Source organism: Protopterus annectens, chromosome 6.part1 (genome assembly GCF_019279795.1).
Source record: "Protopterus annectens isolate FY-2018-M chromosome 6.part1, PAN1.0, whole genome shotgun sequence".
NCBI lineage: Eukaryota > Metazoa > Chordata > Ceratodontiformes > Protopteridae > Protopterus > Protopterus annectens.
The window spans coordinates 275,523,462-275,545,813 of NC_056738.1; the positions used below are offsets into that span (position 1 = coordinate 275,523,462).

At 40.7% G+C, this 22,352-nt stretch overlaps 1 protein-coding gene across 1 annotated transcript in view; it reads left to right on the plus strand.

The window, feature by feature from the left end:
- The window catches only part of CPS1 (carbamoyl-phosphate synthase 1), a 531,928-nt gene that overhangs the window by 261,230 nt on the left and 248,346 nt on the right, over nucleotides 1-22,352 (plus strand). Inside the window, exons 19-20 of the mRNA XM_044075706.1 lie at nucleotides 4,433-4,631; nucleotides 12,194-12,370. Of these exons, the coding sequence (XP_043931641.1) occupies nucleotides 4,433-4,631; nucleotides 12,194-12,370 (376 nt within the window). The remainder of the gene's footprint in view (nucleotides 1-4,432; nucleotides 4,632-12,193; nucleotides 12,371-22,352) is intronic.

Consider the following 22,352-nt stretch of genomic DNA (forward strand, 5'->3'; position numbering starts at 1 on the left):
CTTAAATATTAGCTATACTTTCTTGTTCACTCAGTGATATTTGCCACAGTAGCTTTGATGGCAACAGAAGCTTTACCTAGTGTGGTGCGAGTTTCATAACAGGCTCATTTCAGCAGTAAGTTGCATTCCAGCACATTCATGGTTGAATGTTTTGATATGATGGTGCCAGCTGTAATAATGTCCATCAGTTGGTTGGTGAATTGTGATGCAAACTTCATCAACTGGATCATTTCATCATGAAGTGCATGTTGTTTCCCAATGAGTACGTCACCTGAATATTCTGATATGAATGTGCTGGCTTTGCTAAGTTCTGTCAGATGGTTGGTGAACTGCTTTCTCAGTCTCTTAATAAGGGGTTGTAAAGTAATAGTGCAGATTTGTTTTGGCAGGCATGTAAATTTGTATGAGGAAGAGCGCTAGACCTTACTTCCAGAATGTTTCTTCAGCAGACATTGCATTCTGGAATGCTAAGAATGTTGGCCTGTAAGTTTAGCTTAGTGCTACTTACCCCCTTGTCTACTCCTTTCAGTGGATATACAGATGAGTTTCTAATTTGCTTTCAGCAGATTCTCCTGACTCAGAGAAGACTGTATTTCATATAAGCATGTTGTACTTATGTATTGTTGATTAATGTTTTTACTAGTGATACCAAAAGGTGAAAAGCTATTGATTCCATGTCAAAAATATGAAGGACTCCTTTGCAAAGTTTGCATGCAAACAAACATCAAAAATTTACAGTGGAATTCAATAGGTCCCTTTTTGTCAGAGTCTCTGGGGGTGGAAGCAAACCTCCCTAAGCAGGGTACTTAACCTCCAACATACCTTTTACTAATATAGTTAACTCCAATGTCATGGCACTTCAAAGAAGGTGGGATTTCCCCTTCAACAACCACTAACAAGCAGTACATTTTGCAAAAGTGTCATTAGATATCAGTGTATTTTACCTGTTCATTGCATATGCCTTTACAGGTATCATATGATTTTAACTGACCAAAATATTCTTTGCTTTCCCTACTGAGAGTCTTTGTGAACCACAGGTTTGTTAGTTGTGCCAGTAGTTTATTTGCAAGAATCACAATGAAGACAGAAAGTAACTTGAAATTTTTCTCATACATTAGCTCTGGATCATCTCTTTCGACAGCCATGTGATTTTGTCAGTCAAGAATTAGTAAAAAGAAAACTGGAGCAGATTTGCCTGAAGGTTTATCACATCCAGTTTAACTTATGTGAGGCCGCAGATGTAGTCTAGATCCCTAGAACAAACAGTTCCTAAGGCTGAACTGTCAGCAGAATGCTTGACTCAGTCTGTTCTTTCTGTTGTATACCTCTGCTGATGTGCTGTGTCCTCATGTAGCAGTGATGAACACTCATGCTGCGTCCTTATGTAGCAGTGATGAACACTCATGTGCTGTGTCCTCATGTAGCAGTGATGAACACTCATGTGCTGTGTCCTCATGTAGCAGTGATGAGCACTAATGTATTGCATCCTCATATAGCAGTGATGAACACTCTTGTGCTGCATCCTCATGCAGCAGTGATGAACACTCATGCTGTGTCCTCATGTAGCAGTGATGAACACTCATGTGCTGTGCCCTCATGTAGCAGTGACAAACACTCATGTGCTGTGTCCTTATGTGGCAGTGATGAACACTCATATGCTGTGTCGTCATGTAGTGGTGATGAACAGTCATGTGCTGTGAACTCATGTAGCAGTGATGAACACTCATGTGCTGTGTCCTCATGTAGCAATGATGAACACTCATGTGCTGTGTCCTTATGTAGCAGTGACAAACACTCGTGCTGTATCCTTATGTGGCAGTGATGAACACTCGAGCTGTGTCCTCATGTAGCAGTGATGAGCACTCATGCGCTGTGTCCTCATGTGGCAGTGATGAACACTCGTGCTGTGTCTTCATGTAGCAGTGATGAACACTCATGTGTTGTGTCGTCATGTAGCAGTCATGAACGCTCATGTGCTGTGTCCTCATGTAGCAGTCATGAATACTCATGTAAGTAACTCAAGAGTAGTGATGGACACTTGTACAGCTATGCTGCCCAAAGGTTTGGTCATGGAGCTGTCTTCCCATCATGCAGCACCCATTTCTTTCTGTTGATGATGTTGCAGAATTTCTAGCAGCTTTTTTCTCTGCATACCTCACAGTGATAGTGATTGCAGCATAAGGACCAAGCCCCCATCAACAGTACTAGAGATACTGGGCGCACATTCTCTTTTCTGTCCTAGAAATGCAGAAAAGTCAGATGGATGATTCTTCACTTGTCTGGGCCTTCTGATTCCATAGTATCTTATAAACCCAGAATAGTTAACATGCCTAATGATAGTATCTGTGGCTGTGGTGGAATAATAATTATTAGTGTTATTGTTTTTATTATTATTATTATTATTATTATTATTATTGTTATTAATCATAATTGTAGTTATCATTTTGGTGAAACTACCTTTAATCTATAGCAATGACTCATGTGGCTACAATTTGTCACTGCAGTGTTAGGTCCAGTCTGCTCTTTGCATAATATAGATTAAATACCTTGACCCAGTTTGCTCAGGGCACTTATCACATTTAATATTTCCTTCTTGGCCACATTGATATGTTTGCTTTGTGGTGTAGAAGGTGTAATAAGTTTGAAGCAGTTATTTGCTTTTTCTGTCAATGTTATCATTCTGAAGCAGTGATGTGCTGGAGTTAGGGACATCATATATTGACTGCTTTACAGTTGTGGGTGTGACAGCCTATCTCTGGGGCAAAGATTAAGCCCTCACTATGAACCAAATGGCCCAAGTTTAAAATAGTGGCATGAGCTCTGGAATAGCTGAGTGGGGAAAGTTGATTACTGCATGCCTACCATGTGGGGAGGGAGTGGACACTTAAGTCTTCTGGTCAGCTGATCATTCCATGTAAGAGGATGCTTGCATGGTCCCAAAAAGTTTAGGACATGGAACATCAGCTAGACAGTTCTAGGCCAGTGATGGTAGCCCTTGTTAGCATGTGGGTTGTACCAGGATTCGTAGGACACCCCATGAGATAACACAATTATGCATTTCAGCCACCAGAGCTGGGGTTAGGTTCCAACACAAATGCTGTCATTTGCTAGGAACAACAGCAGGGGCACAAACCATCGTGGTAGTTAGTTCGATAATGGCCTGTATGGTTGACTATCTCCTCCTTGCTGGATATACCCAGTACAAGGGAACAAATGTTTTATTTATTTATTTAACATTTATTTACCGGGAAAGTCCGACTTGGAATGAAGCCAATTTTCAGTGGAGGTCTGGGGAGAAACAGTGCAGATGCATGTCTTTGTAATGTGGGAGGAAACCGGAGTACCCGGAAAAAACCCACACAAATGCAGGGAGAACATGCAGACTCCGCACAGAAGCACTCCAACCGAGAATTGAAACGGAGAACCTCTTGCTGTGAGGTGACAGCTGTACCGCTGCACCACTGCGTCATCTATGAACAAATGGGCTGAAGACCAATAGTTGGAGGTTTGATGGATAGCAGGCACTGATGCAAAAAGCATGAAGGAAAAAAAAAGTTGTGAGCACGACTGTTATGTATCCCCCATAAATATGTCTTTTTATCTTTTATTAACAAAGTAATTGTGTTGATACTTGTGGACTATTTTAAATCATAACCTAAAGCTCCAAAGGCAAGTGCATAGGCTTTATGCATGAACAGTCTGTATTAACCTGTCAGTCAGCACATCTTTGATACAGGAGTAAACCTTAGTATGCAAGGAAAACAATGCACACACAAGCGACAACTTGCAAGCTTCACAAAGACAATAGCAAGAAATCTGGATTAAATTCAGGACTATAAAGCTGCAAGACAGCAACACTAATTCTTCCTCTGGGTTGCTAAAACAGGGGCAGACATTGTTTATTTCCAGCCTCTTTTTTAGTGATTACTAAAGAATTCTAGTACTCCAATGTTATGTCTGTTGGAGTCCTCAGATAGCTGGATGAATGGACCACACACACACACACACACACACACACACACACACACACACAAACACACACGTTTTTGTATGCAGTGAACTTTTCAAACTAGCCTCTTAACTCCATTAATCATATTATGAGTGGAAATTCTCATTCAGTTTCTATAACAGCTATACAGGCTTATATCATTGCCACTTTGTTTGTATGTAAGGTGTGTGTGTGTGTGTGTGTGTGTGTGTGTGTGTGTGTGTGTGTGTGTGTGTGTGTGTGTGTGTGTGTGGAGGGGAGTGAATTTGTGGTAGAAGACAGAACTACACTGCTTCATTGATCTAAAAAAAAAAACCTGAATAAGCCATAGTTACATATGTTAGTGGTGCAGTCTGAACTATCAGAAGTTTAAAATTAATGTTTTAACTAGAATTATCCAAACTACTTGCTTTCTAATCGTCTCTGCTTCCATTGCTATTTCAGATATCCTTTGGCTTTTATTGCTGCAAAACTTGCTCTGGGAATTTCACTACCTGATATCAAGAACATGGTTTCAGGCAAGACTACTGCCTGCTTTGAACCTAGTTTGGACTACATTGTGACCAAAATTCCTCGCTGGGATTTAGACCGATTCCAAGGCACAACTGGTCAGATAGGTAGTTCCATGAAGAGTGTAGGAGAGGTGAGTAATGTTGGCTAGAAAAAGCATTAATTAAAAACATACTGATATAAAGTATAACTTGATTTGTTGAAGTTAGGCCAGGCATGTTAGGTTCTATGTCTACAAGTGGCTGTCTAGGATAGTGCTGGAGGGGATTAAGTAAATATGTCAGATAATAAATTTTATGCAGGACCATAACTACCATACAGAATGTTTAGCAAAGGGATGAGTAAGTAAATTAACCAGGAATGATCTCCAGGCATGGACGAAGACAAAAGCAGCCAGAAGACTTTTCACTCGTTTCTAAATGATAGGTAGTAATAAGGGCAGAAATTTGAAAATAGGCTATGTGTTGTGAATTAAGAACTCCACCTCTCCAGCATTGAGTTACCTGAATACTCTGAAGACATGCTCATTCTGGCCTACCCATCAAGCTTCCAAGCTCATTGAAACTGCTAGAGATCTGGCAAAACTCTTCAGTAGGGCAACACAGTAAATAACTGATACTTCAAAGAACAGAGTCCCACAATGAGCTTAACAGTATTTACATCTTTTGCAGTAGTCCTTCTGGGGAGGAAACACCTGTTGCAGGATGGACATCTCCACTGTACATGTACAGAAAGGAAAATGACCTTATAGTTATTTCTGTCCCATATCGTACCTGATCAATATGGTTCAATTATTTTGTCTACAAAAGCATACCTTCCAGCCTTCATAAGGTTTTAGTGGTGCAGCATATTAAAATACACAAAACCCCGTTCTAACCTAGGTTCTTACCAAATTGTTGTTTGCCCCACTTTGTGTAAATGTATAGACACAACCTCTATAGAATTATGTGGTCTTTTATAACAGTTTACATTTACTGTTATCTAACTGAATATTCACTATGCTTCTTTCCTGGTCAGAAACTAGAAAGAATTAAACAGAGATGAGCAGTTTCAGGCAGCTTATTTCTGGAATACAGGCAATTTAGCATAGCCACAGACTGCCTTAATGGCTACACCAAACTGAGTCACTGGCCTACTGTTGCTCAGGCGAACCCTTTTTAAGAAACAGTGAATGGCGCAGCCAAATGACTGAGGTGCTTTGCTGTGTATAATAGTATTTATCTTGGATTCAGTGACTCACAGCAGCATTGGGTATCATGCTTTTATTGTCTATTTCGTCCTATCTGTTATGCCTTTTAGGGTGCTTTCCTCTTTTTACAACAGAGAATTGGCTTTCTGGACCATCTTTCTCAAGGCATTTTCACCAGATATAATCTGATGCATATTTTGAGACAGGCAAAATTGGTGACATAGGTCCAAAGGCTGTCAGTTTGACTGGAAAAGATAGTGACCTTGGTGATTATTGAATTTGTTGCCTTAAGCAGAAGGGTGATTGAGAATCATAAGTTAGTGAAACAAGAGTACCATATGATTGTGTGTAACAGGGGGATGACCAGCAGGCAGAATGGAGAAGCTTATCTACACATTTTAACTGTACTATATTCCGGTGAGTTCTGTGCAGTTTAAGGAGTGAAGAGCTGAAAAGTGGTAGATGTGATGAGTTGGCAGACTTACATATCTGCAGATCTGGTATCAGGAGACCTGCTGAATTAGCTGCTTACTGGGGTGTCCTTTCCTCATTTCCACCGACAGCTACATGTTTTTTCTGTTTTACTCTGGGATTTGGGGTGTACATGCTTTTTGATGGGACTTGATATGATATTGTGTAGCGAGATAAGGTGGCATTATAGCTTCTCTGCCTGCCAGTTCTACACTACAATTCGTGCAGCTTTGATTTTAATCCTAATGTATGTTGTGGAAAATTTCCCATGGCGTTCATGTAGAATCGAAATCCCAAGCCATATCCGTCACAAGCTTTGCCTCTGTTATGTAGGGGAGGAGCATGGCAGAAAATATTAGCATAAATACCAGTATATCAAACTAGCCACTCAAAGATGATGGAGAGAGAAGTTTCAGGCTTTGCCTGTGTCTCATAAGATGCTGACAGCCAAGAGCACCCAGTGTAGGAAGCTGCCACACGTGTTTCTGTGGTAGTTCTAGAGCACTATGGAAAGGCAACAGACGTGGAGGCCATACATCATTCTCACCTGTCAGGAGGCGAATCCATCCTCAAGACAGACTCATGGGTCATGTTTGACATTTCTATCTCCAATCCATCCTCTTTTCCGTCTGATGATGAGAGACCTGTGAGAGGCAGTTCCAGGATGTTAGCATATCCTATACCCTGGTCAAGTGGCCAGAACTGATCTGATATTTCTCTACATCTGTGGAGAGGTCATGCATGTTCCTAGTGTATGCCATATGGTAGCAACTAAGAGATAGGACTCTCCTGTCAAGGCCAAGGCTAGGTTTAGAGGGGTTCAGCAATGCTTTCTGCACCAGGGCTTGTAAGAAAGACCTAGACACTAAAGATTTATGAGTGTCATAAGCACATTAATAGGGAACATGGACTAGTGATAAATCTGGGCCACATGTACATGTAGCATCTTGATCTCATGATCTCTTGTATGGAAAAGAGTGATGCAACAATATAATAAAAAAACATTTTATATATATAGATATATATGTATATATATATATATATATACATATATATATATATATATATATATATATATATATATATATATATATATATATATATATATATATGTGTGTATGTATATATATATATGTATATATATGGGAATAGATGATAGATAAACCTGGTTCATGATCAGTGACAGCACTCCTATCAGTCATAACAGGCCCACCTTATTAGAAGCAGGCACTAAAGGCAGAGGTGTCTCTATATTCTTAAACAAAATCTCACCTCAAAACTGAATAGACAATATAATGACATGGAACTCCTCCATATTTAACTTATTTTAAACGATAGGACTTATGTTCTCCGTGGCCCATACCTCCTACCTAACCGTTATGGAGTCCATATGTATTAAGTCAATCAGCTATCCTACCATGAACTGTGAGATTTATGCATCCTCATGCATGTATATGCACCTCATACGTGTAGATGCAGAGATTTCTAGGCATCGTAATTATAATCCCCCAGACCAGTTAGCCCACACCCCAACTAGGGTAAATAAAATGATTTGGTCCTTACCAATATGGGACAGCTCTGTTCCCCATATGCAGTATCCTCTTCTCTGGTCAAATCAGACCACAAGTCAGTCAAATTCACCTTAAGCTTGATGCCTGAAGCCTCAGTATTCAGAGACTGTGCAACGCCTAATCTATGTGATAACTTGACTTGACAATCCCTCAGCTCATATTGAACCCTTTACTGCAAGTTCTGTGCATATGTAAAGAGTTTCATTGATGCATCTGTTCCCCTCAAAATTAAACACTATGCAAAATTCAAGATTAAATCTCTATGATGGTACTGTAACATAAAGAGGTCTTATAAAAAAAGAAAAAAAAATTGGATGCAAAAATAAACCTAGCTGTCAAGAATCCAAAAATGCTCTTTCTAAGCTAAACAATGAACTTTGAATCCTGATCAAATCAGTCAGTACAATCCAGGCAAAAGATAACCATAAAGGCTTATTTAAATATGTTAGAAATCTCAGAAACAATGCCCATTACTGTGCAGCTCTAAAAGTAAGTGTTATCAAATACTCAGGTGTCGAGGACATAGCCAGTTTAGTAGCAGACAAATTAAGTTCCAATTTCATGCCCCCCCCCCCCCCCCCACACACACACACACACACACACTCAATGGGAAGTTCACAAGGCACTTTCGAAGGCTAAAATATTTATTGCATTTATGGGGCCAGATAACATACCAAGCTGCCAGCTGTCTAGCCTGAGACATGAACTTTAAGACACCCTACAGAGGTTATTCAGCACTAGCCCTAAAGCAGGCTTTGTACTTTATGAATGGAGAAGAGCAACAGTCATTCCCTTACGCAAAGGTGGGTCTGTATCAGACTTGGGTAATTACAGACCTATAAGCCTGTTGAACCTCATCTGCAAGGAATGGCAAAGGATCATTATGGGACTAATAAATAGGGATATAGGTGACCAAAAGACTCCTGGCCAAACCCAGTTCAGATTTGTCAAAGGAAGGCCCTGCGTACTAAACATGATTGGAATTCTTCAAAAAGTCGAGGCAACGGGCAAAGGCCAATCATTATGCACTGCCTGTCTCTACCTAGTAAAGATATTCAACACAGTCCCACATTCGGGCATGATAGATAAATTGTCCCAGCTAAATGTTAACCCCTATGTAACTCTCTGGATAGCAAACTGGCCCACAAATAGAAAACAGGAAGCAAGGGTGATTGGCTGTACCTACCCCAAAAGACCTGTCAATAGTGGAGTGTCCCAGGGTTCAGTCAAAGCTAATGTTAAGGGATTGTGGCTTATCATGGACTTAAACTAAAAGCAAAGAAATGTGTAGCTGTACCCTTTGACAAGCATGATGTCCTTTGTAACTACCACATTGATAACACCCCTGAAAACTTATTCTGTAGTTAGAGATCTGGGAACCTGTGTTGAGAATTAACTGTCCTTTGATTACTACAGAACCACTATTGTAAAGATGTCTTTTTTGCATTGCACAGCTTATATTGAAGGGTATGATGATCATATTAATTGATGTTATTGGTCCAATGTACTCGGCATTGATTAGGCTGATCACTGAGATAATCCCCCTTTTGGTAAGTATCTTTCCAAACACTTGTCACAGCTGGAATGACCACAATACTTCTTCACTAAAAAATCAAGGACTTAAATCATAAAAACTGTACATAACATATATAAGCCTTGTCTTTTTTCTTGGTATCATAGAATATACTGAGAGGCGACATCTGCCTTGTGTATAGATCCTCAACTAACCTGCTGCACATTTTAAAGAGGCCAGTCTCCAAAAGTATAACTTCAATTATGTACAAATGTGGAGCATTTAAGTACAGTAAATATATTAATGATGGCCCATATGTAACAGTACTTGGATATAATAGGTCCATACCGTGCCCTGGCAGATGTTGTTGCAATTCAGATATGTTGGTCTATTTGGCCACTTGCACCACTTGCCCAGCATTTTATGAGGGAAAAACTATACGGAGACTTAAAGATAGAATAGCAGAGCATCTCAGGGCAATTAAAAATAAAGACGCACATAATGCTCTGTTCACCCACAGTACCACATGTCCCAGCTATAAGAAGTTTACTTTTTTGTACGTGATCGAGTGATCCCAAGCAAAAGAGGGGGAGATGATAAACTTAGAGTAGATAAATTAGAATACAAATGGCAAATTAGATTAAATGCAACATGCCCACCCCCCCCGGATTGAATGATAACATATCCATTATGCCATTATTAAAACAAAGGGCTAATGAAATTGTGTTTGGTCAGGCTTGCAGTATTTTAAACTTCCAACCAAATGGTTGTTGCGTTTGTGAAGTTTGTATTTATATTTGCATCTTTGCAGTTATAAGTATATTTATTACCTTTGCAACGAAATGAAGTTTTTATAAAGGTATATAGATACAAATATATATATATATATATATATATATATATTTTTTTTTTTTTATATCACATTATCAACTGAATATATTAATTTATACAAACAATTTTTAGGTTTTGTAAATTTAATTAGTTAGGACAATATAAACTATTGGTGTTAGTTTTTAATACAGAGTCTGTTTTTGAATTAATTAATTATTCATTAGCTGTGTGATATAATTGGCTAGACAATGTGTTTTTACAAGTATATAGGAAGTGTTTTTTTTTTTACTCTTATTAACTCTGAAGAAGCCATTTGTAAATGACGAAAGCGCTTAGTTTTAAAGAGCATCGAAATAAAGAAGTGGATTTCCTTGTCCGTTTTTGTTTTTTGTTATTTTTTTTATGTTTTACTGATATTGGGTGTAGTTTTGTTTTACAAATTCACCACTGGTTTAGCATCAGTGGCCCTCATATATAGGGGAAACATGCAAGTACCTATCATTATACTTGTCCTTGGAGATTCATTTTGCAAAATATAAGGGCTGATAATTACCATGGGAAAACAGGGCTAGGCTTCTTGAGATCCTCACAGATCAATAGCCTATTAAGCACCTGTGAACCCATGAACCTATGAAAAAGCAATCGGGCTAACAAATTCTTCAAGGAACTGATCCGTAGTCCTTGCCTTTAGTCCAGAAATATCAAAATGAGTGTACCTGGTGAAGAAGGTTGGGGTGGTCTCCATTATCCCTCCCATGTTGCTGCTGCTCAAGAATGCACAAAAAGAAGATGGTTGCCTTCTACATGTACCCTACTTAGTGGAGAGAGAGATCCTGTTTAAACATTCTAGGGTTCTGGCCGTAGTTTGCTCATTTAACATCTGTTGCCGTTCCCTGATTTTGAGCTTCTTAACTCTAAGTTCAGGAGCAAAACAGGTCCCCTTTTTCTTTAAACTGTAGTAAACTATTTGCTACAAAGCTACAAGCAGCTTGATACTAAATACAGCCTTAAAACTTTAGCTGTAATAGAAAATGCATTACCAGCCTTCATTTCTGAATGCGCATACTGCACGAGACCACCTGTGGAGCACTGAAGTACTTTATAGCAAATGTAGCACTTGCACTGAATGCCTGTACCGAGGATCACACACTGCTGACGTCTTGTGACCCGGGTGAATGCCTTCTTTGTGTAACCACAGTATGTCTCCGACCATAGGTCACAGCGATCACAACATCTTTCCACCTGCTTTAGCATAAATCTATTTATTTATTTATTGTTAACTGGAGTGGAGCACTGGTCTATCTCCATCTAGACCATTTCTGAGCATAGCCCAGGTGACCATAACCAATGAAATCAGGCAACAGGACAGATATTTAAACAATTCCTCCACTTGCTTCAATACCCACAACAAGTGCTGTGGCTACAGGGAAGAGAAACAGTGTCACACATCTCTTTGTGGAAAGGACAGTACCCAACACTTCGTATTTACTTTCTCTTCCTGTCCCTAGCTGGCTTGTTTGCATTCATGCTACTACTGGAACCTGAGTGACCAGCATCACAAGTAGCCTCTTTGTCCATGCACTAGTGGGTTAGACTAATCTAGGAATATTTTACTATGTCTGTTTTATAACCTTTGACAAGCTTTACTGAAATGGACGAAGCACGCTAAGCAATAAGAAGATATGGTTTCAAAAACTCTAAGGAAGAGCCATCTAATTTTTTAAAGAATTAGCAATATTTAGCCAAATTAGATAATGAAAACTGCATTTTGGTTTGATCAAATGTGATGTTGTTTGGAAAATAGTTATCAGCCACATATAAGAGCAGAGAATGATGCAGAGTCAGCGTATGTTTGAATATGCATTTCTGTCACCATAAGGACTCACTTCTAGGAATTATTAGCTTGACTGATGCAGTGTCACTGTATGGTTTTAAAGAAATGTACAGGCCAAGGTTTAACTTGTGCATCAGTATTTCACAGTTTAATGGCACAAAAACTTGTCAGTTGTCTCACATCTCTCACAACATTTACTGAGTTAGGCAGAAATATGCAGCTTAAATGTATTTAGAACAAGTCCCATACCTCTTCTGGCTTTTTATAACTTCTTGTTTGCTTACAGGTTATGGCAATTGGTCGGACATTTGAAGAGAGCTTTCAAAAGGCACTCCGTATGTGCCATCCTTCTATTGATGGCTTTATGTCTGAGTTGCCCATGAAGAAGCCCTGGCAGGATGATTTTAATTACCAAAAGGAGCTTTCTGTGCCATCCAGCACAAGAACATATGCAGTAGCAAAGGTACGTACATGGAAAAGCCTCACTAATTTGATTACTTCCGTTTCATTATAGTTTTCTGATGCATTGTGCTGTCTTCCACTGTATTATGGACACTGTATAGTTAAAGCCAGAACAGTGTGGAATCCATTAGGTGTATTAAACTTGTTATTTATAACTTTATGTTGCATTTTTTGAAGCAACATTCTCTTTTTGCTGTAGATTATCTTATCAAGTTTTATAGTAGGTTCTAAACTGCAGAATATATCTCCTTCAGAAATTTTATTTCATATTTTAGAATGTCATGTCAACGGTTTCATATGTGATAAAGTGGAAAAGTTAGGCATAGCATTTATAATAGGTTCTACAGCCTTTTGCTGGAGCATCCCCCAGCACAGATAGAAAATGTCTAGGATTCATTATTATTATTAATCAAAGTTCAAAACATCTTATGCAAAACAATACTCTCAATCCATTAAACCCTTGAATATGGACTAAAAAAAGCAAACTATATGTTTAATAGGCAGCCACCCCCACATCTCTACTACTATATGTATATGTTTATATGTATATAATATGCTCTAAGAGAATGCTTACCTGTAAAATTCCTCAGTCTCAGGCTATATCTGCAGTGTGAGACTAATGGAAACTTGAATGCAAACAGCAGTGATGGTGTAAGTCAGCTAAGCCTGAGACAATAAAATTGTAACTGTGTATGTGTATGTATGCTTATGAGACTGAATTGTAATAAGGAATAATATCTACATCTGTCTCTGGGAAGTCATGGCACAGCAGGGAGTAGGGTTTTTCCTTTTCTCTCATGCTTTGCATTTTTATAGTTGGTGTATATCTTATATGATCCAATGTGTTCAGTTCAACAGCAAGACAGACGCCACCACATCCTCTCCCCTTGGGGGTGGGGGGCATCATGGCAAATTATATATCATAAAGAATGGTAGCCCCAAAGGGTGACCTTGACCCTGAGATCATATCCGGCTAATAGTGTCTTATGGCAGTATGCAGAGATGCCATTGTCGAAACTGCACAGATCTCATCATTTAAAACATTCCTGAACAAACTTGCAAAGAACTTAATAGTCCTAGCTGAGTGTGAGCTTCTGGTGTATTGTGTAAGGCTTTATAATATTAAAGGACCACTACGGGCAAATGATGAAGAAAACATATATTTTTTATCTTGCCATGATTTACTACACCTCCCAAAGCTGCCTGCAGTAAAATAAGTAATCATTCCTAATTTTATTTTGTTTTTACTCTTGTCTGCCCTCATGGGGGCAGACATCGTGATTCCTTTGGAAAGCTAAATCTGTCCCATAATGCACAGACTGAGAACAAATAGCCCTACCATTTGTTGTCAGACTAGAGTTCCATTCACTTAGAATGGAACACCTGAAAAAAACTGCCAAGTTTGAGAGTCTGCAGCTCATGTGTCATTGACTGGTATGCACTAAGTTCAGGGCCGGCCTTAGCTGAAACGGCGCCCTAGGCGAAGTACTTATCTGGTGCCCCCTTAAGCCCCACCCACACCATACTCAAGGAACACCCCTATTTGAGCCACGCCCACAGATGGTTGAAAGTATCAGGATTGTCAGAGGACAGCTCAGGAACGGATCAGTTCTTTGGCATTAGTATTAAATGCCAAATAAGTTTACAGAAACAATCAGATGACCAAATAAGCCAATTATGGTGACAGATTTTAGTGCCATCATCTACCACCTCTCATGGCTAGGACTGGGGTGGGAGGTACTGTAATGGTGTTCGTCTTACTTACCAAACAGGTCATGTGGTACAAAGATGGAGGCTATATTCTCAGGTCTTGTTCCATCATACAGGATGGAGGGGGGGGCTCTTATTAAGATTCTTTGCTTGGCCAAATATTTATGCTAGTTACTATGAACACCTTGAAAATGAAAGGAAAAGAAGAAAGTACAGAGTAGCTGAAGGGTAGAAAATGTACCCACTGGCTCCCATTTTAGTGAATAAAAACATATAAAATGAACCAGTGTCGAACAACCTAGGGCAGTGGTTGGTGACAATTTAGTCTGGATCATTACAAACAAGGGAACTGTGTTTGGGTTCCTGAGGGACTGTACTACAAATAAGCAGAGGCGATGTACAAATTGAACAGATAAGTCATTACACTGCCACATAACACTGTGGAATATTCCAAAGAAGCTGAAATGAGCAGAAATCCTCTGCCCCATAAAAACACAGGAACACTAAGTGTAGCAGCAGCTTTTTACCTTTTAATCAGCACTTACCCTTCTTGCAATTATTAACCCTCAAACCCACAGTCAGCAAAATATTTTCACATAAACTGACAAGAGGAGAACATACTCTTTGGCAGGGCATTGCATCCTGAGACTAACAGTTTAGTTTAAAAAAGAAAAGTACATTGTTATCTTAATCCTAGTTGGACTACATTTCCAGCTACTAGTGCCTGCTCTCTACAGTTTATGAGCCTTAGTCAGAGTGGCATAGCCACAGATCATGTTACTGTAAAGCCCATACAGTGGAGCATTTGTACAAAATGAACTTTTTCCTCGACTGTTTCCAACTCGGGCTGGGGATCTATGGTAACCAAAATGAAGTGCAATGCAGGAACATTAACAGCAAATACAACACAGCTCATTTAACTCACTGTATCCAGTCTGGGATAGTCATCTCTGCTCATATACAGGATTATAGTGTGTTCCTAGACAGCCAAGGCCTCTAATGCAAAGACTTGATTTGTAAGAGGCTACTAATTTCATGAATATTTTCCAAGCCATCACTCATGTCCCCAGTATTTCCATGTCTCCAAAATGGACACAATAAAACATGTTGGCAACTTTTTTGTTATACTTCAGGACATCAGTACTTCAAAGAGACATTATCAGCTCTGTTTTCAAACTGTGACAAACCACATGTAACAATGTTTTAATGTCATACGTAAATGAAATGTGTTCTAGCCATACTTGCAAAAAGCAAATTTATGCATGAATGCTCATAATGAAAACAAACAACATTCCAAAGACTTTGTAGGATGAAAGAAAGAAAGATGAGTAATTGAGTGCCAGAAGTACCTATTAACAAGACAAGGTGAGTAATGTAACCTATGCACTAGTTCTTACTAATCCCATTCAAAATCTTACCAAGGCATACAAAACATGTTATAAATCTAGTAATGGAGTAATTCACCAAGCACTTTGTTCGTGCTTGAACTGGGGGAGGGCACAATTGCCTAGCCTCTATGGGCGCCCGGCAGTGGAATTTGAAAAGAAATGTTGTTGTTGTTGTCTTTCGGCTTTCCCGGTTAGGGGTCATTTCACAGTAGAACTCCGATCCGCTATGATAAATATGTATACAATTGCGCCCTTTAGAGGCCGGCCTGTACAGCGCCCTAGGCGGTCGCCCAGTTCGCCTATGCCTAAGGCCGGCCCTGACTAAGTTTTACAAATGTTGTTCCTACTGATGTACTACACATTCTCTGAAAGAAACTTGCAAAAGTGTCAAGAAATTACTGAGATAAAAAAGACTTTTCACAAGGAGCAGTTTTATTTCCTGGCCAGGTTACTCCTCCCATCTCCCCTCCTTCAGTGGGCTACAGTCTCACATTTCCAGCTTTACTAGATTCAACTATTTAGTCAGCTTTGCATGACAATAGACATAAAAAAATCACAGCCTGGTGTGCCACTAAATCTGTTCCCTTGTATATCTCTATGCCTCTTCACTTCTGAATAGCATTTCCCAGGAATAAAAAAAAAAAAAAAAGCAAACGCATCAGTCCAGAGTATAGGCCAGTCTATCCATTTAAAATGTGCACAGTAAAATATTTAACTTATAATGCATTTTGGCTGCTGACATGGTTATCTTTACATAGTTATTCTCTTATAGTATAACCTGAACTTATGGTATTTAATGCTACATTTTACAACAGTTCTCAGTTTCTTAACAATGACCTCCCAAGCCTCTGATGTGACCTAGTACTTTTTCTTACTATTGCTTTATCTAGTTTGTCTTAGTTGTATACCTGTAGCATGTCTCTCATCCTCTCAGCAACAGACTCCTGGAGAAAACTTCCAAAGCAGATACTTGTACTGAAAGAGTAGCAGCAGCTGTAGCAGTGAAACTACACTCCAAAACAATGCACTCGCATAGTACTGACAAACACAGGGGAATGTATATGTCTGAATCAAGCAGTGATGAAATTTCTAGGGACTTCACTGAGCACAATTTTACTCAATCTCTCCATTTCATAATCTATAACATTCACACCACACTTACAAAGGCACACCTCCACCTTCCACAAACACAGCTACCCACACCCACGCAACATACCAGTCAAATTTAAGGCTTTTCCCACCTCTCTGCAAAACACTGCTGTAATGGCTTTGGCAAACAAATTAAAATGATTGAGTGGTGTTAGTTCAAGACTCCCATCCATCTCTCTCAACAGTACAGATTTTTGCAGAAGGTCCAGATTTTTGTCTGTTTTTCATAAAATTGCAGTTTTCTGTCAAATCACTGGCAAATCATTGAACACTGAAGTCAGAAAGTTGACAGGCATTTGATTTTCAGACTTCATATCCTTAAGAAAATTCACTCTAATGCAAAACCTGTTTATCAACTTTCTAAGTTTGTAAGTGCAATATTTATAAATTGTCCCATTTTTGAGCCTTTGTCCCCTATTATTTATGGCCTTGTCCAGATTTCTTGTTCTATAATGTTGAGAGTTATGCTGCCATCCCTTCCTACAGGAGCCAGTCCACTGCACTTGCACAAGTGTCCCCCTCAGCAGGGCAGCAAGCAGGTATCAGTGCAGATTTGTTTTATAGTTCTTTAACTTTACACCACACACACACACACACTCACACACACACACACACACACACACACACACACACACACACACACACACACACACACACACACACACACACACACACACACACACACACAGTAAATCTTGTTGTTCATGTTATTTCTTCTTTTCCTAGGTTTCGTTTCTCTTACTTGCAATGTTGCTTTTACTCATTTTTTCTCCTGCCTCCCATATCTGCCCTAATTATTACTTCTAACAAATACTTTTTCTCACTCTTTCTTCTCTTCCCCTCCTCCTCTTTATCCACTATTTGAACTTTTCCACTCTGACATTTGCTTTATGGGTAAATAATGAACTGTCACCCTTATGTCAGCACATTTCAATGCTACATAATATTGTATTTAGTCTAATAATAGGTAGGTACTAGGCTATCTGCCTAAGGGCCCAAGTAAGCCTAGCCAACAAGTTTCCCTGGCTTATGCCACCCAAGAAAGATATTTTCCTGTGCCACTGTCGAGCAGAGCCACAGAACTGATTCCCGGGGTATATTTTCCTATCTCCCATCCACTCAAAGATTTTTCTTGAAAAGTGCTAATGTGGAACTTTGCTTGACATAGATGGGTAGCTTGTTCCAGAGTATGGGAAGTCTCTGGGACAGGAATCTATCTCTCCAGCATGTCCTGTTTATTGTGGTGACAAGGCTTAGGTCCCTAGAGCATGTAGCTCAGAGGGATTGGGATTTCTTTAGGTGTAGCATGTCCAAAAGCTCTGGGTTTGACATAGCTTTATATGTTAGGCAGAAATCACCTTGGAGTAGGCGAAATGCTACGGAGTAAAGCTGGAGTTTTTTTAAATGGTCAATGTAGGGCATCTGTTTGAGACCAGTAATCCTCTTTGTGAGGTACTTTTGCGGCCTTTCCAGCTGCTGCAAGTGTCTTGTGAGGTACATTCCAAAAGGGGCGTTGTACTCTGTAATGGGTCTAATGAGTGTCAAGTAAAGGGGAACAATGACCTCTTCTTTTCCTGGATGAGAACCCTTTTGTGATGAGGTGTGCCATGTAGAAGGACTTCCTGACTACTGTGGTGATGTGATTATCAAAGGAGAGACTACTGTCCACCTGGGTCCCAAGGTCTCATCACACATTCGGTGTTAAGTAGACTACCACCTATGTGGTAGCTCACGGGTACAGAGTTTTTACCAAAGGGGATGACAATGCACTTTTTGGCATCGAGCTTGAGGCCATGGCTCTAACACCAGGCATCTGTCTCAGTGAAGCCCTTCTGCAGGATGTCCAGATCATTTGGGGACTCGACTATGGCTCCTAGTTTGCAGTCATCTGCGAACTTCATTAGCCAGAGGCCTTCTGTGTTAGTCTGTACTTCAGAGAAGTAGATACCAAACAGGAGAGGTCCCAGGAATGAACCTTGTGATACTCCACTTGTCACTGGTTTGATGTCAGATTTGGAGTCTGCAACATTTACAGTGTGGGCTGTCAGTGAGTCAGGTGGCAACCCATCTTGTGACGTAGGATTTTATACCTAGTTTAGTGGATTTAGCTATAATTCCAGAATGGGGGATGGTGTAAAAAGCCTTGGCGAGGTCAGGATAGGCTGTGTGAACCACCTTAGCCTCATCAACTGCCTCAGAGAAGTAAGTTAGGTTCAGGATGCATGATCTGCCTTTCACAAACCCAAACTGGGTTGGGTCCAGAGTTTGGAGGTTACCAATGTCTTTGTTTATGAGTTCCATGATGATATCTGACAGGGCTTAGTGGTAAATCACTTTGGCTATGGTGTGCAGGGTCCTGGGTTCGAGCCTTGCAGAGGCTGTTTATTTTTTTTCAATCATAGCCTCACCTCAGGTTTTGTGCCTGCTGAATGGCGCACAGCGAAGGTTATCCCACTCCACAAGGGGGGAGCAGCCATGGACCCCGGGAACTACCGCCCCAATTAGCCTGATGAGCCTGGTCTGCAAGGCCATGGAACGTATCATCATGGAACATATAAACAAAGACATTGGTAATCTCCAAACTCTGGACTACACCCAGTTCGGGTTTGTAAAAGGCAGATCATGTCTCCTAAACCTGATAGACTTCGTTGAAGCAGTCACCAAAGCCATAGACAAGGGTAAGGTGGTTCACACAGCCTATCTAGATGTTGCCAAGGCTTTTGACACCATCCCCCACTCTGGAATTATTGATAAACTCACTAAACTAGGTATAAATCCCTATGTCACAAGATGGGTTGGCAACTGGCTCACTGACAGAACCCACACTGTGAAAGTAGCAGACTCCAAATCCGACTTCAGACCAGTGACAAGTGGAGTACCACAGGGTTCAGTCCTGGGTCCTCTCCTGTTTGGCATCTACTTCTCTGAAGTACAGGCTAACACAGAAGGTCTTTGGCTAATGAAGTTCGTAGATGACTGCAAACTAGGAGCCATAATCGAAACTCCTAATGATGCGGACATCCTACAAAAGGGCCTCACTGAGACAGATGCCTGGTAAGCCATGGCCTCAAGCTCAATGCCAAAAAGTGCATTGTCATCCCCTTTGGTAAAAACTCTGTACCCATGAACTACAACATAGGCGGTAGTATACTTTACACCCAAAGTGTAATAAGAGACCTTGGGACACAGGTGGACAGTATTCTCTCTTCTGATAATCACATCGCCATAGTAGTCAGGAAATCCCTCTACGTGGCACGCCTCGTCACAAAAGGTTTCTCATCCAGAAAAAAAGAGGTCATTGTTCCCCTCTACTGATCGCTCATTAGACCCATTATAGAGTACAACGCCCCTTTTGGTATGTACCTCACAAGACATCTACAACAACTGGAAAGGCCACAGAAATACCTCACAAAGAGGATTACCGGCCTCAAACAGATGCCCTATGCAGACCGTCTCAAAAAACTTCCATCTCTGCCTAACATACAAAGCTATGTCAAACCCAGAGCTTTTGGACATGCTCCACTTAAAGAAATCCCAATCCCTCCGAGCTACATGCTCCAGGGACTTAAACCTTGTCACCACAATAAACAGAACATACCGGAGGGATAGATTCCTGTCCCAGAGACTTCCCATACTCTGGAATAAACTACCTATCTATATCAAACAAAGCTCTTCATTAGCACTCTTCAAGAAAAATCTTGATGATTGGATGGGAAATAGGAAATTCACCCCGGGGATCACCTCTGTGGCTCTGCTCGACAGTGGCACAGGAAAATAATTTTCTTGGGTGGTAAAAGCCAGGGTACCTTTTTGGCTGGGATTGTATAGGCCCCAAGGCTGATAGCCTAGTACCTACCTATGAACCTATATGTTCCAAGACCTTGCAGACCAAACTCAGCAGGCTAATAGGACGATAGTTCCTGGGATCAGTGGTGGCTCCCCCTTTGTGGAGTGGGATAACTGTTGCTGTGTGCCATTCAGTGGGCACAAAGCCTGATGTGAGGCTATGATTGAACATGGTGCTTAGGTGGGGAGCCAGTTCGTTCTGAAGTTCGTGTAAAACGCAGCCTGGGATGTTGTCCAGTCCCATGGATGCTGTGTTTTTAGCTTTATAGAGTGCAGCTTTTACCTGTGTAGTTGTGATTACAGGGACTCTACATTCTTCCTGTATAGATATGGGCCCTTTAGGGTGTAAGAGGGTGGTAAAGTTAGCACTGAACCTATCTGCCAGAATGTTGGCAATATCAGTTGGTTCTGTAGTTTTCATGCAGTTGTGCTGCAACTCAGATCAGATCTGAGTGTTGCTATTGAGATTCTTGACATAGGTATAGAATGCTTTGTGGTTGTCCGTAGAATCAGTGGCAATTTTATTTTCTTAGCTAGCTTTGGATGCTCTTATAAGGGATCTCAGTGGCTTACTGAGGCTGACCAGGAAGCTCCACCACTCATGGAATTTTACTCTCTTTTGCAACAGTTTCTTCCTTCTGTTGTACAGTTTGTTTATGGCAGGGGACCACCAGATTGGCTTCCTTTTTTTGGAGGATAGCTTCTTGGTTCTGTTTGGGATAGCACGATCCATGCACTCGTGTAAGTGCTTATAGAGTGCATTTGTGTAGGATTCAGCAGTCATAACTGTATTGGCCGTCTGCATGGGTGTCATGACGTTCACCACTTCTGTCTTAAGAAGCATGAAGTTGGCTGTGGAGAAATGTTTTACCATGGTTTCCTTAATGTGGGGTGGGGTGGGATGTGGATATCTAGGGTGATTAGCTTATGGTCGGATCTGACCAACAAGGAGTTGACTTCAGGTGTGGAACACTGGTCACTCATGTTGGTAATGACTAGGTCTAGGATATTGTTGCCCTTGGTGGGGGTGTGGATAAGTTGATCCAGGGCACTGGAATTTATGAATTCCAGAAAGCGTTGAGCCAAGGAGTTGGTACATGAGTAGTTTTCCCATTTAATGGTGGAGTAGTTGAAATCTCCCATTATTAGGGTGTTTGAACCCTAATATTTGCCAGTATGTCAAGAAAAGAGGGGTGGGAATCCTGGGGCATGATGGGGGATCTGTAGCAGGCTACAATTTGGATTGCAGTTTTGCCCAGAGTTAGTTGCACTTGGATAACCTCGGATGCATTATGCTGAGCAACTAGCCTGGAGGTGTGGCTATCCTTAATGAATATGGGCACACCTCCACCTTTGGTGTTCCGGTCCAGGTTACGTGGCCGAAAAGTGTGGTATGAGTTATAGCCTGGTAGTGCAGGGGTGCTCTTTGGAGCCTTGAACCAAGTCTCAGTCACTGCACAGGTATCAATGTTCTCCATTTTAAGGAGTGCCTTGAGTGAGTGCATTTTGAGATTTAGACGTCTAGCATTGAGTAGCATTACCCTCAGTTTTTGCTTGCCTGTTCCTGTTACATTTGAAACTTGTCTAAAAAAGGCACTATAGGGGCGGCAAGAGCCTTAGCCAGTATCCGGAATCCCATGGGCGACAGGTGCAGGCCATCTCTGGCAAAGCATCATGGTCTGTTGACCATGTTGTCCCAGGCAGACAGATACTGGATCCCCTTAGAATGACACCAGAAGCTTAGCCAATTGTTGAAGTCAATCATTTTGTCCTTGTACTGCAATATAATTCTGGGCGATGGCAGAATGCTACTCAGGGCTAGGGTCATACCTCCCTGGGCTACAAGATCGGAGAGCTCTTCCATGTCTCTTTTCATGTAGTCTCAGGTCA